The 14561-nt window shown below is 39.8% G+C and overlaps 1 protein-coding gene across 1 annotated transcript in view; it reads left to right on the plus strand.

Moving 5' to 3' along the window:
- Window positions 1–2697: 2697 nt before the first annotated feature.
- rapgef5a (Rap guanine nucleotide exchange factor (GEF) 5a) overlaps window positions 2698–14561 on the plus strand; it is a 36232-nt gene continuing 24368 nt past the window's right edge. Inside the window, exons 1-3 of the mRNA XM_068332340.1 lie at window positions 2698–3038; window positions 11748–11798; window positions 14230–14336. Of these exons, the coding sequence (XP_068188441.1) occupies window positions 2895–3038; window positions 11748–11798; window positions 14230–14336 (302 nt within the window). The 5' untranslated portion in view covers window positions 2698–2894. The remainder of the gene's footprint in view (window positions 3039–11747; window positions 11799–14229; window positions 14337–14561) is intronic.

The following is a 14561-nucleotide window of genomic DNA, read 5'->3' on the forward strand; positions in this document are numbered from 1 at the left end:
AGATGCAATCTTATAATCTTTCTGGAATTTAAACTGTAAATAAACCAGGGCATTCCACAGCTTGATGCTGTTCATCAGATCTCAGATGTCAGCTACATGACATTGACCAAAAAAAAAGTACTTATTTTGTTTGGTTGTGTTGAGTTTTTGATTGGTCTTTTAACAGATTACAGGGAGCATTTTTCTCTGATGAATAAAACATTTTCCCCGGAGTAATAATTTAGCAAAAGTCAAGGTGGTTCTCTGTAGAGAATGTGGCATCACAACAGCAACTCTGAAAAACTACAAGAAAAAAACAGTTCAACATAATATTTGGGCCCTGAAAACATTAGTGTATGCACATATTGCCTTATTTAAATTACAATAATCAGTGGTTATTTTCTCATATTGTCAGCACTGTCATTAACATCTAACCAAATACCAACAGACGATATAAAGATGAAATGATTAAATGAAGGGGAAATTGTAAATAACAGATAGAGTAAGTAACTAAACACTGTTTACCTCCACAAATCAGACAAGTTGCAGTTTATATCTGTGTCTGTTCTGACTGTCATGTCATATGTTCTATACAAGGAAGACTTTTAAGGGACAAGACCGGATCTTGGTTAAATTGAACTACCAGATTCACGATACCTGATGTCACAGTGTCCAACCAGAATAGCGTTCTTCTGCTTTTGAATGATGATGTGGATTAATTGCCAGATTTTATGGGTGATGGCTAAAAGACTGGTGTGACAATGGCCTTGACCTTCAGCTAAGCTCAGGAGTCACGGAATCAAATCAATTTCACTTTAACTTCAAAGTATTTATTTTGATCATGAACAGGTATTTATTTAATGTCTTTACACTGACTGTTAAGTTATCTTACAAGGCTTATGCAGAATTTATTTTTTCTTTCTGTCATTTTCATTCAAGTCTAAATGTACTCATAGGACAGAAACATTTGTGCAAGCGTCTTCATTAACTCAGTGACTCATCTCACTTTATAAATGAAAGCTAAGTAAATGTTCAAGTGATTACCCAAGTGGACTATTAGAATGTCCCTGTGGCAGACCTTCCATTTCTAAACAGATCTGTAATGGAGCTCTAGGAGAACATTGCCCTCACATGGTAGGAAGGCTCATTTCTCTGATGAACAACAATATATTAAAGTATAGACACATATTTGATAAGATTTTTTCCCATTCTCCACAGTCTGAGCTTCTCATGTTTCTCCAGGGGTCTCTTACAACACTTTTAAATTGCTGTTAAGGAGGAAAACTCTGTTCCTTTTCTAAAAGTGAGTCTGCTTTCAGCATTGAATTTTCATTCAAACCATTGAGTTTGTTTTAACAATGTGTATGTATTATTCAGCTGCCAAACAGCATATGCAGTAGGACATCTTATTGCACTGGCTAACCATGGTGCTGGTATAATCTGAGTCCCTGAAAGAGGGTAATTATCTCAGATTACAAGCCCTATCAGGAAAGTGGGTTTGACTTCTGAGTTGTACAAATGAACTCACTGAACACAAACTGTAATCAAATTTATGTCCTTTTGAGTCTCAGGCTTGGATCCTTACACAATTATGGTTCAATCAAATCAAATTTAATTTCCCAACTGAAGAACATCCATTCAGTGACAAGTTCTTTTGTCAGATTTACAGAGAACTGCTGCGGAGCCTCTTACTATAATAGAAAACAACTGCAGCCATTCAACACAATTTCTGCTTCCTGCAGTTGAAAACATTTCTTTGTCTGCTGCCATTAACAATAAAAAAAAAGGTGGGAAAACTATCACCACCATTTTCTTATTCATGGCATTAAACAAAATTAATGCTGTGAATTATTGCATTAATAATAACAATAATTATCACAATTATTGTTGTTTTTCATTAATTGTAATGAGGATGAATGGAGTACTGACTGAGATACAGTTGAAAAGCACATTTTTCAGTGATGTCTGGTGGGTGAAATGTTAACTTTGGAAATAATCTGGCTCTCAGTAATACTCGGGATCCAAACACTAAGGCTTTCTTAAACCAAAACCAATCATCAGCATGCCAAAAAAAACATACAGCAACTGAAGCAAAACAAGAAGGAGGTGAAAAGGATTGTTTGATGATAACTTCTTAATATTTTAAGTATTGGGGAACCCAATAAGGAGACATGTTGTCTCGTCTTCCACAATCCATGAAGGGCTGAGACACTCTCAGGTTTCAGATCACCTGCCTTCAGCCTCAGGTTGTCTGGAACGATAAATCTCCAGGCTCCATTCTCACCCACCAAGGACAAAACTGTTTCAAATCTGGACCAAAAACACTTCAGCCATTCACCGCGTTGGATGAGACACTCCAACACTCCTCGTCTGCTCCTTGTTTACCTATGGAAATTCGAGCCAGGTGATGTGATGTAATGACGTATCCCTATACTCCCCCCCACCCTCCCCCCACCGGATAGTTTGTGTTGTATTGAATTTTGACACAAACGAACATAAAAATGAAACGTCATTAACACACACACACACTGAGAGTGTGAATATTTCAAAGGCGCCTCGCCCTTCGTCAGTTAGACGGTTGAAACGGGAACGTTCCTGCGCACCTGTGCGCCTCCCGCCCCTCCACTAAACACACATCAGTCGAGTGGCGCTAACGAGTGGGACGCGCGAGCCACAGGCTGGAACGACGTCGCGTGCTGCGGAACACATCGACTGGGCTCCGCTCCGCTCCGCTGCGCGCGATCCGGCTGCAGATGCAGGTCGCTGAGTGTGTGAGCGCGAGGCGGGGGGGAAATGGCGAGGGGGCGCGAGCGGCGGTGCGCCTCGTGAGGATACAGTAGAAGACAGCCGGAGCGGAGGCAGGCAGGCAGGCGGCAGCTCGAGCAGCGACGGGAGAAGGTAGAGGGAGGGGAACCATGGAGGACTCCGAGCCCGCCGAGGACAGCCTGCTCGCGGGTTTACGGTGGCACCGGAGCGCGCGGGACCAGGCGCAACTCAAACACAAAATCCGGGATCTGCCGGGGCTACTCAAGCATGGACTGCACCTGCGGAAGAAGAGCGTGAGTATTTTCAGACCCATAGGTTGACTGTTCGTCCTTTTCCGTCTTGTGTTTGGATGAATGGTAGCAACGGGTTTAAGGCTTCATCTTTTTCTCTTTCTTTCTTTTTTTTTTTTTTTAAACCGTCAGTTTTCCCGACGGCGCTCAGCTGCGAGGGTGTTTCGTAACCCCGTCACGACTCAGGTGTTGTCATTTTATTACAAGCGTTGCTGTCGCAGAGTGTGTGTGTGTGTGTGTGTGTGTGTGTGTGTGTGTGTGTGTGTGTGTGTGTGTGTGTGTGTGTGTATGTGTGTGTGTGTGTGTGTGTGTGTGTGTGTGTGTGTGTAAACCAAAGAGAGAGAGAGAGAGCACGCTCGAGCTATATTCATAATAACCAATTTGCTCATGGACATCACACCTTCACACTCCGGTAGTCAAGGCAACACCCTCCCCACGCAGGATTTGTCTTTAAATGTCTTCCAATCGTCCACAACTGAGACGCAGTTCAAGTTAAGCAACAGATCCTCGCATTTCTAAAGCAGGAGGCAGCAAATAAACATTTTTTATTAAAAAACACTAATCTAGACTCTCATTCAAAGCAGAGCATTTACCTCCACCAAAAACCAAGAGTTCCCTATAATTCAATCAAACCTCATCTAAACTGAAACTCGCAGCGTTTGGATCTATAATTTAAGGTTATGGGATTTGTAACAGCCAACCATTTAAATCTGGTGGATCCAGATGTTTGTTTGTCGGCTCCAAACTGCACATGTTCATTGCAGTCCCGTAAACAAGCATTTTTTTTAATCAAGATCTATTTTTATATAGTGACACATCTCACAGTGTTTAATACATTAAAAAAATTCTGAATCTGAACCAGATTTTAATGGGTTCTGTTCTAGTCTATTTTCATAGTTTCATAGAAATTGATTCTTTAGCTTTACATAATCCAGTTGATAACCAACCAACAACCTGCTGCTATAAACATTACATCACCAGTAATAAACTGTTTTAGCATACCTAATCCAAACGGGGCCAATTTGTAGATCAACCATCTAGAAATAATCCCATTAGTCGTCTGGTACTGTTTTTAGTTTTCGGTCCACTAAGCATTTACTGTATGTGACACGACATGCCCTGATGTGGACCAAACGTACCTTACAAGCTAAATGTCTGCTCACAATGTCACCCCTGCTCATCTTCATCATCTGTGGCAGCCAGAAGAAAAACACACGTCGGATTTTTGTTTGAGGGAATCGGAGTGTCAGGGCTTCCCGTCCCACTGGGCCCAAACGTCTTAAGGATGTGCAACAACTTCAGATTATCTCATGTTAGATGTTATTTTAAGTGAAGGTTTCAAATATAGTTCAGTTTCTCATCACAAGGCTCTTGTGAAAACAAATCAATCATTGTAAATCCTTATTATAATGAATTTCAGGTTCAAGAGCTTGATAACTGGTGTAGAATTTAAAACTCAATCAACCAGTGGATTTGTTGTGTCATATTTGTATTGATGTCAGTGAATGACCTGAAGGGAATGAAAATAGTAGGTAAAGAAAATGGTGACACCCCCCCCCCCCGTCTTCATCTGAGTCGATGTGTGTGTCTGTGTGTCTGTGTGTGTGTGTGTGTGATGAGGCGTGGGTAAGTAGTGTAAAGGTATGGCTGTTCTATGCAGACTGGTTCTCTCAGTTTGCTACGCTCCACCTGCACAGACACACACTGATATGTGCACTTAAATATTCCCCCAAAAAGATGAGAAACAAAGTACGATGCTTCGTTTTTGTGCTGCACAACAGTCACACTCAGCATTGCAAATGCTCCAAACACAAAATATCTGTTCTACATAAAAGTAGGCATCTCTCACAAGAGGGCACTTCCTCACCTTTTGTCATTTAATGTATTTGATGTGATATATTTTCTTTTTCCATCCATCCATCCTTTTGTAGACGAGACGATGATGATTATCTCATCTATACAAGGAAATAGATGAATGATTATTTTCTTTTTTATTTTGATATCACAAAGTGCAGAACGTCTGACCTAAAGTAGTTTCCCACATTACTGCGTGTGCTTCTCTGATGTTTACACACAGCTTATGAGGTGAAAAGAAAAATTCCATCAGGCAAAGCCATCTGTTGTCTTTGATTCCAGCAAGCACCAGGTTTGCATTTGACAATCCTGCTTTAGTGTTCTCTGTGACTTGCTCTCTAATAAAATTAAGTTCTTGTCATGGGGTGAAGAGGAGCAGGAAGGTTTTGACCTTCTTTCCATACTTCTACTCTGTGCAGTAGCCACACTGTAGAAGTCCAGCAACACCACAAGTATGGCTAGGAAGAAGGACACTGACAGATGAAGCTGATCATTTTGCTTCAGTTGTTGGACAAACTGTGACACAGAAAGGATTTTTTTTAAAGAATATCACAGGTAAAACTAATCAGAAGCAGATTATTAGAGCTTCCCTCCGGCTGTTTCTCAATGTGTTCATAAAATAGTTCGATTCATAGATGTAACACATGTGACATTGAGTCGTATCCATCACAGTTCAGTGTTTGCAATCTTCATGCAATCAAAACTGAACCATGATGCAATCCCAGTCCAGTTGTACTATTTTGTTTGGAGTTGTAGCTACAGTGCATCATCTTTTCTTCTTATTAAAAAGATTTACCATTTTAAATTCATATTATACATGTATATAAATATATAGTTTGATGCTCTAGATAGATACATCATTTCAGTAGTAAAATGAGATTACCGCTGCCTTAATGGAAGCTAATGGACTTTCAAGATGATTCTTTTTCAATGAGGTTTGATGATATTCCTCAGAAGATCATCAAAATTCTGCAATTTACATTTGCAGCAAAAAAACACAGGCTTTCCATGTGGTTTTCTTTCTACCAGCAATATTTCACATCCATAACTGCATTATATATTGAGCACAAGAAGATGAAAGGGCAAATGTGCAGCGGAGAAAGAGAGACTCGTCTTACGTTCACTCTTTGTGAATCTAGGCATATCATTAGAACCTTTCTGTGAATTCCAACTGCATTAACTTGAAAATATGAAAAAAACAGACAAATACACAAGTGGAATACATCAGGGCCTTTTGTCTGTAAATTACAGCAACCTTAATGGCCTGTTATTATTTAAACCACCTCAATGAAGGCAGGAATAAACCACGAGCATTCAGTCTCTTTCAAAGAATGACATGTTTCAGTATTGATTCAAATGAAAACGTCGACTTTGATATGATATTTTCTCATAATACTGATGAGCTTGATTGAATCAGGCGCATTTTAAGGATGCTCATCCTACAATGAGGGCGCTCAGTCGAGCGCTTACCTCCACCCAAGCACAACAGTCCCTTTTAATTAAATTACACCCTATAATCCAAATTCCCACGAGACTGTGCGTCATCAAAGTAGCCACCCTTGGGGTTCTTGAAAGAGAAAAAACGCCATTCCTTCATCCAGATTCATTTGAAATGTGATGGTTTCTTTCCTTTTGCATGGCAAATCATTCCACCCAGTTTCCTATTAATTTTTCAAATAGTGTAATCAAGATGATAAATTGTGAATCCACCTCTTTATTCGGATCCTTTTTAAACCTTTATAGGTTTTAGCATGCTACAGGCACAACCTTCTATACCAAGTACATTCTGTAATTGATGTATAACAAAGAGTGCTGAAAACATCCGAAAGATTAAACATGAAAATTAATTTCCTGGATCTGACACCTTTGTCGAAATCCTCTAAAGTATATTTTGTGTGATCCTACTTATTATCAAACCAACAAACAATCACACGCTGGTAAAAGGTTATCTTCTTTGGTGGATGAGAAATTTTTTTCAAGTCAAATATGATCTGGTCACCCAAAATGTTCATATTTCAGACATTCTCCTATTAACAAATGATCCCACTGTTACAAAATAAGACATAAAATAAATAATCAGTTGATCAAAGTTTTACTCTTATTCATTTCCCATTGACATGCGATTCCTAAAATTAGACCACTATCAACAGCTGTCTTGTCAGGACAACAAAAGGTCTGCTGTCTCGTCAGATCGGCGTGGGTTGCGTTTCCTAGAGGTTGCTTTCACTGAAGCGTCGCCGCTATGATGTCTCTATTTTACTTCCTTGTATGACAGGTCAGTCGGAGTGGACAGGAGCTTACTGTGTGTGTGTGGGGGGGTGGGGGGTGGGGGTGGAGCACAACTCTTCACTGTGCTCAGCAATCTAATCTGAGAGTAATCCATTTCTTGCAGATAATGACCCTGCTCTCTTCTGCTCCCACTCCCTCTCTCTCTGTATACACCCTTTGAAGTCATCACACGGATAAGCGTGTCAGCATGTGCTCTCTCTTTATAGCCCTCATTCATTTAGCCTTTTCTCCCTCTGTCAGTATCCTCTGGCCCTCCGGTGTACTGGCAGCAATGGACCAAACACCCTGTGATGTATTTTGTAAGAAACTGAGGTGCAGACAAAGAGGTTCACATGAACATGGCTGGCAGACATTCTTCTCACCGTCTTACAGTTTGAATGAAACTTCCTCCAGCGTTGGTGTGTGTCTTGAGTGTGTTTGTAACAAGAGATGATGGCAGACAAACAAAGACCTCTTGAGAGATCTGTATTCACCAGACAAGGGAGACAAAAGAGATGGAGAGATAAGATAGAGCAACCATGACAAAAGAGGGAACCAAGCAGCAAGACAGAGATTGGTCGAGTCAGAAACAATTTATTTTAGTCTGTCTGCTTGGCTGGCTGGTGTGCTCTACTTAACCCCCTAGTTCAAGCTCTGCAAGTCAGACTCGAACACACACAAAAAAAGAAGCCTCTCATCTTTGCTGATATCTCTCAGGACATCCACACTCAGCAAAACTTTTCCACTGCCCAAAAAAGTTCCTTAAATTGCTTTGAAATGTGCACAAATCTGTACAATTGTGTTCATTGAATGCACAGCTACCTTCCAGCATTCTCAGGGATTCCATCGATTTTCCTGCTGGGCTGTAGCTGATAATTAGTTTTCCTTGTCGATTAATTTGCCTATTACCGTTTGGCATTTATGAAATGCTTGGTGTCTAAAATAAAAGCCTGATTCTATTTTCTGATACTCCAAGATGGCGTGTTCACGGTGTTGGTTCTGTCCCAGCAACTATTTACGACATAGATATTTAAATTACAGAATCTGCAGTAGAGCAGCAAACCAGAAATGAAGATCTATATTTTAATGTGAAAGGAGTAATTTCCTGTTGTTTAATTAATTGGATTTGAGTAGTTTGCGAGAATGACATGAAATAATGAGTTGATCGGCCTCTTTGTGTGTAAGCATTGCAATTCTTTCAGAGTTTTTACAAGCCTGTGGTAAATTAACACCAGTAGCTTGTTTTTGTGATTCAGTTTTTCTACAGATGAAGCAATGAAGATGCAATGTTTTGATAAGGGAGCAGTGGATCAGCTGGTTGGTGGATTCTCTTTCTTGTGCACGGAGCTAGTCTAGCTTGTTGTCCTTGTTTCCAGTGTTTATGCTAAGCTAACCGACTGCTTGCTGTGGCATTATATTTCGTGCACAGACAGGAGAATGAATCAAACGCTTCCTCTGAATAGGGTGTGTGTGTGTGAACAGTTGCTCGCTTGTGTATGAGACATCCCAGACAGCGTCACGGCTCTAATGAGACTCACACACACTGCTCCACAACCCTCTAATCACACCGCTATTTCATTTTCTTGCAACTCAAAGCCACTTCCATTTATTAATCTTCCCCTTCTCCTCATCTTACTCACTTTAAAAAAAAATCCATTTCCTACATTTAGAATGATCTCTCTGTCTTTACCTCATTGCTCTCCCTCCATCTGTCATACTCATATTCCTTGCCATATCCCGTTCCTCTTTCTTCTCTTGTGTGCTATTCATTTGTGTTGATTCAGCTACGTCAATCCTCCATAGTTGCTCAGGTGCCTTTCATTTGTTCCATCATTTGAGCTTTCTGTTTCTCTCTATTTGTCATAATCTGCTGGTTTGTTCTTGCCATTCAGTGAGCGGTGAAGGGAAGCGGCGATCGCTTCCACAGGCTTCATTTTCTGTTAAGTTTTGCAGAGAGAATCAAACCCTCGTGTCCATCGGGGAGCGCGGTTCACTGACTGAGCTTACAGACCAGTTGCACTCTTATTGCAAGAGCGTCTCATTTATCTATCTTTCTCTCTGACAACGTGATTGTCATCCTAATAGGATTCCATAATTTGCAGTTTATGGAGGATTTTCCAAGCACATGCCCATGTTTGGTATTTTCCATAAGATATCCAGCGATAATGATGATGTATTGTACCAATACTGAATGACTTTCACACCATTTATTACTCTCCAATCTCTCTGCTGGGTTAAATTGCTTGGATTATTAAAGCCCTGCAGATAACCTACTGCTTCTGCTTCACGGTTATTCTGGAACCCCTTTTAGTCTTAGCTTTGTTCTCTTGCTTAAAAATAAACTCTTTCCAAAGTCAGCATTCTCTTGTATCTCTTGTGTGCAGTAATACATTCTTTCCATGATTAGTTTGTATTTTGTTTTAATCATTTTAGACCTCATCATATCAACATGGCATCATCACGACCAGGTATTTAGTAAGATGCCCTCCAGATATCTCCATATTGTTGTTGTTTCCCCATAAAACCTGTAGGTCTGTTAGTATTGCTCACCCTCTCAATAGCATATGGACCTATCTGAATGAGAATCAATATATTATGCACTATATATTTACTGTCTATTCATTGACTTTTTAATCACCTTTTTCTGCAGAGGTCAAGAAATTCAGTGGAAATGATTGTGATACATGAAGGCTTATTATTCAAAGTCAAGGTAATCTCATGTAGCGGAGATGATCTATATTGCACGCTAATGTTAACTTAATAAAGGTTTATCTACTCATATATTATGAGGTTGATATGGTTGTTGCCCACTGACATTGTTAGTGCATTAGACTGATTATGTGCTGCTCAGTATGCTGTCATAAGACACACATTAGTTGGTCCACAGGAGGAAGAGAAAGGCTCATCAATCTCCAGTCAAATCTAACTCTGCAATACACCTCTGCAAAAATTAGTTTGCTACCACCATTGTAACACATGGAGTGTAACCCTATTAGTTGTAATTCTAAACTTGATTGTAAATCTGTGAATTACAAGTACTTTCAAGCAAGAGACCAATGTATGAAGTTCTATTTCTGCTAGTAGGACAGGCGTTGTAACTGTCCAATGAATGGATTAGAGGCTTTTTCCTGCTCTAGTTTATCTGTCGTATGGGCCAACAGTTGACATCCACTTTTCACACATTTGTCACCCTAACAAAATTATAGGTGAAAATAACTATGAATAATGGCTGAATTCCATTTTGCTCCAGTAACAGTGTCCAAGTGTCATGCATGCTGGCTCACTGTCACAGTGTCATTGGCTCACAGGGACATTTGTATAGAACAGAGCTGTGGTTCAGTTTATCAGTAACACCTGTTATTTTACTGACAGGTGAATATGCACTCATGAAAAAGGCCCAATACAGATTCCATTTGGGATATTTTTGCCTTACCTAGATGTTTGACACCTGGAGACATGTATTGTGTATTTAACCTAAAATCATTTGTCGCACCTTGGTTACACAGAGGTGATCTCTACTCAAATAAAAATACTTAGCTACAGCAGTGATAAACTTTTGGGTATGTCAGTCTAAATGAAATAAATATTTCAGCACTCATTCTGCACTATATGCTCATTGACTTTTATCTCAATATTGTGTCCTGATAAGAGGCAGAAAACCTCTTCAAACAATACCGATGATAAGCGGCAAAGTGTGAAAAAAAAGGTTTCTGGGAGGTGATCGCTCTTAGAGATATACGTCATTTCCTTGTATGGGTTTGAAAGTAACAGATTAACGTTTGTAGTTATTGCTTTCTTCATAAAGTGTGATTGAAATCTTTTTATCAAATTGTTATTGAATGTTGCTCATATATTACCATTAAAAATGGACGAGCACAGATGTTTGATTGGCTGAAATAACTTCACAAATACACCATGGGATTAAGGTTTTAATATGTGTCAGTGCAGGATACTTTTACCTTATTTGACATAATTTTTATGTTGCTGTTGAATTATAATATTCATCACAGTCTAAACCACAAAGACTCATAGAACCTGTTAAGAATTATGTAACTATGAACATGAGGCTGAGAAATGTTTGAAACTGTATTAATCCTGCAGCAGAGAAGCCAGGACAAGATGTCACTAAATTGCATTTGAGTTTATTGCATTGCAGAGCTCTTTCCACTCTGCTTGATTTAATTCTCGATCTGTTTTAATCTGTTTTTATGAACACCGTATCAATGCTGCCATTCAGTTCCTCTGTGATGATCCATAAATATTAAGAGTTTAGTTCCTGTTTGGAGAAACAAAAGTGAATGGATACACCCAGGTCAAAGGGCATGACATGGCAACATTAGCCGTACAGATATTTATGTTGGGGTCAAAGTTCGACTGAGAGTCTTACTTCTGTACTCATTAATTTCATATTTACTATTCTACAGGTGTATTATAAAGAATACATATCCGAGTACGAGGAACTGTGGTTATGCTGTTGGTTTGACTAACGTTTTTTAAGAGATGAAAAAGGTCTCTTGTCGTAGTTGTATTTGTTCAGTGTATTTACTGTGTTTCATTGGCTAATAGATTGTGTGTGTTTCTTTTCCACAGCAATCACCCGACACTATCGCCGGACCGAGCGCTGGACCCACAACCCACAAGGTGAGCAGAAACACACACAGATGATGTCATCCCTTTGCTTTTTTGCTGTGAAGTGAAACTGTTTGTTTTGCCTCAATACAGATGACATCATAGGTGAGATTACCTTGATCTTTTCCCAAACTAGTTTCACGACCAACACGCACACACACACACACACACACAGACACACACACACACACAGGTACACACAGATTTGTGTGTGTCATAGAGTTTTAATTTGTCATGCATTTGGCAGATATGTCAGTGCAGTCTGGAAAAAAGTCCTTAAGGCTTATACATCTGACGTGAGTACACTTTGTTCACTTTGTGAAAGCTTAAGACATAGAGTTTTAAAAAATAACATAAGTCATAAAACATCTGAAGCAAAGATGCTGCTTATTTATTTGCTTTCCTGTTAATCGTGTACCAAAGCATCTTTGCACGAATGCTTGTCCCACATTACTGTTAACTTTTTATTGGTTGTTTGTTTTTGGATGTTCTAGTGTACTGCTACTGGTTGACAACTGTTTTTCAACAGTTTAGATGAGTCAGTCATTGCTAATCTTGATCCACTTGCTCATCAAGTAATTTTGTGCAACTGGAAATAAGTTCTGGCTGTGTGGCCCCCAATTTAACCTGACCTCCTTGTTATTACAAAAAGGATCAATAATTCTGATTTGAGGGCTTATTTTAAACCAGGATACAGATAAGACTGATAACTAATTACTCAAACAGGCCTGTATACCTACCCTTTTAGTGTTTACCCTAAAAACAACGATGTTTGCATTCAAGATAAACATGGTTTTAGAGACGCAACAGAAACATTTAATTTATTTGCTTCTTTGTAAACCGATTCCAAACCTATTTTCCTATTTTGAAATCTGTTGTAATTAAATCCATGTGGCTCCAGCTAACTTTTCTCTTTCCCACCATTAATGGGCAAGTTTCTGCAGGCAGGAATAGTGACAGATCTGGTGTTCAAAAATTCCCAGGCTCCAACCTCTATTGTTTCAATTCACTGCAGAATCAATTGCATTCTCTTATCCTATCATAGGAGTTACAGTGTCTGCTTGAAGTGCAGCTACTTGCGAAATTGTCTCCCATATGTGTACAAAAGCAAAGACTGAAATTAAGCCTTATTAGTCTTCAAGTCAGGTCTGCTCTGCAGCATGTATATTGGAGAGTGGATGGAATAGAGCAAGTAGCCCATGTAAACACGTTTATTAACATACGGTCCTATCCTTGAATCAAGAGCAGGATTATAACAGATACACACCGTTAGTGTCTCATTCCTCTGGGAGCGAGACTGCGAGTTGTCCTTGTGAGCAGGTCAGTGGTAGCTGCATGAAGCCACACAAGCTATCTGGTCACCCAGGGCCCGAGTTAAACTATCTATAGCTTAAGGTTTAAAGCTAATGCAGCGATTGCATTCGGGGGATGTCCAACTCTTTTTTGTAAAAAAAATCTTTAAACGGTGCATAAAATGGTGCATATGGGTGTCATAGTGGTCCTGTTTGACCCCTTAATTATCCATAGGTATGCTTTAGATATGCCATGAATGACTCCCATCTCCCGTTATCTCTAAAAGCCAGCTGCATCTGCTGCATCGCCATTTAAACAGCGCTCTTGTCATCTTCCCTCTGCCTGCGCCTTCTCCCAATCCCTTCAATGATTTCCTTTCATGCATAATACTTTGCTGAGGAGGAGGAGAAGGAGGTGGGCTGTGTGTAATATCCTTGTTCATACACGTATATTCTTCAGAGTTGATGAACTGGGTCATAAAAGTTATCCTTCTGATCAATAAAAGATGAGATGTAGGTGGTTGAATTAAAAGCTCACCTGCAGCAATCTCCCAACAGCAGAAATGATTAGTGCATGTCTCCATTAAGAGAGAGACGACACATTTACACATAAGATTCCCCACTTCATTGATTATTTAAATCTCCAGACACGTCGACCTCATCTAGTGCTAATTAATGCTCCTTGTTCTTCGCGCTACAAAAGGTTACATTTGCAGTCCGGGTTGATATAGTGAAACCTTTAGCAGCAAAGCGGCCGACTTCCCGACAGCCGGATCTTCATCATAGCTGTCTGAAACTATTTCAGAGGATAAAGGTTTAATTCGACTTCCTCTGTAGTGTCCATTTTCTTGTTGTGCGTTTGCACAGTAGTGGTTGTGGTGAAAGCACAGCATTTGTGGGTCATTAACCACAATATGCAGGGGCGTCTTCTGATTAAAGCATCTTATAAAATCTAAAAAAAATAAATAAATACTGTGCCGTACACTTCACACTAGATTTTTGTTTGTCCGTAATCCCAATTCAAGACAGCATTGTGCCAAAGGTTCCTCTGAAACACCTAATTTTAATCCCAATGTTCCCATCTGTACTCAGATATAGTTTGGTGTTGATATTTTAAAATAACAAATTCCTCGACTATCCTTGCGTTTCAGTCTTGCTCCCAGAGTTTTCCGTGTGCTGGTCGAACTGTGAGGAACGCGTTCCTCTCTCATGGACCATACCCGGCCAAAGACAAGATCCACCTGGCCAGAATCATACGGTACGTTTGCTTCTGCATTTCTGCGTTATCAGGTTGTCGTAAGACAAGCAAAGCGTAACACCATTTAAGCTGGGAATGTATACACTAGGATGCAATATAGAATACAATATAAAGATGTCTGAGGGCAATGACTACTCTTCAACATCATTTCCCTCGGATGTCTCAAACAGCCACTCAGACTTACTCAAAGAGTTGACCAGGCTAAAAGCAGACAGAGAGTAGTCA

This window comes from Antennarius striatus, chromosome 14 (genome assembly GCF_040054535.1).
Source record: "Antennarius striatus isolate MH-2024 chromosome 14, ASM4005453v1, whole genome shotgun sequence".
Classification (NCBI taxonomy): domain Eukaryota; kingdom Metazoa; phylum Chordata; class Actinopteri; order Lophiiformes; family Antennariidae; genus Antennarius; species Antennarius striatus.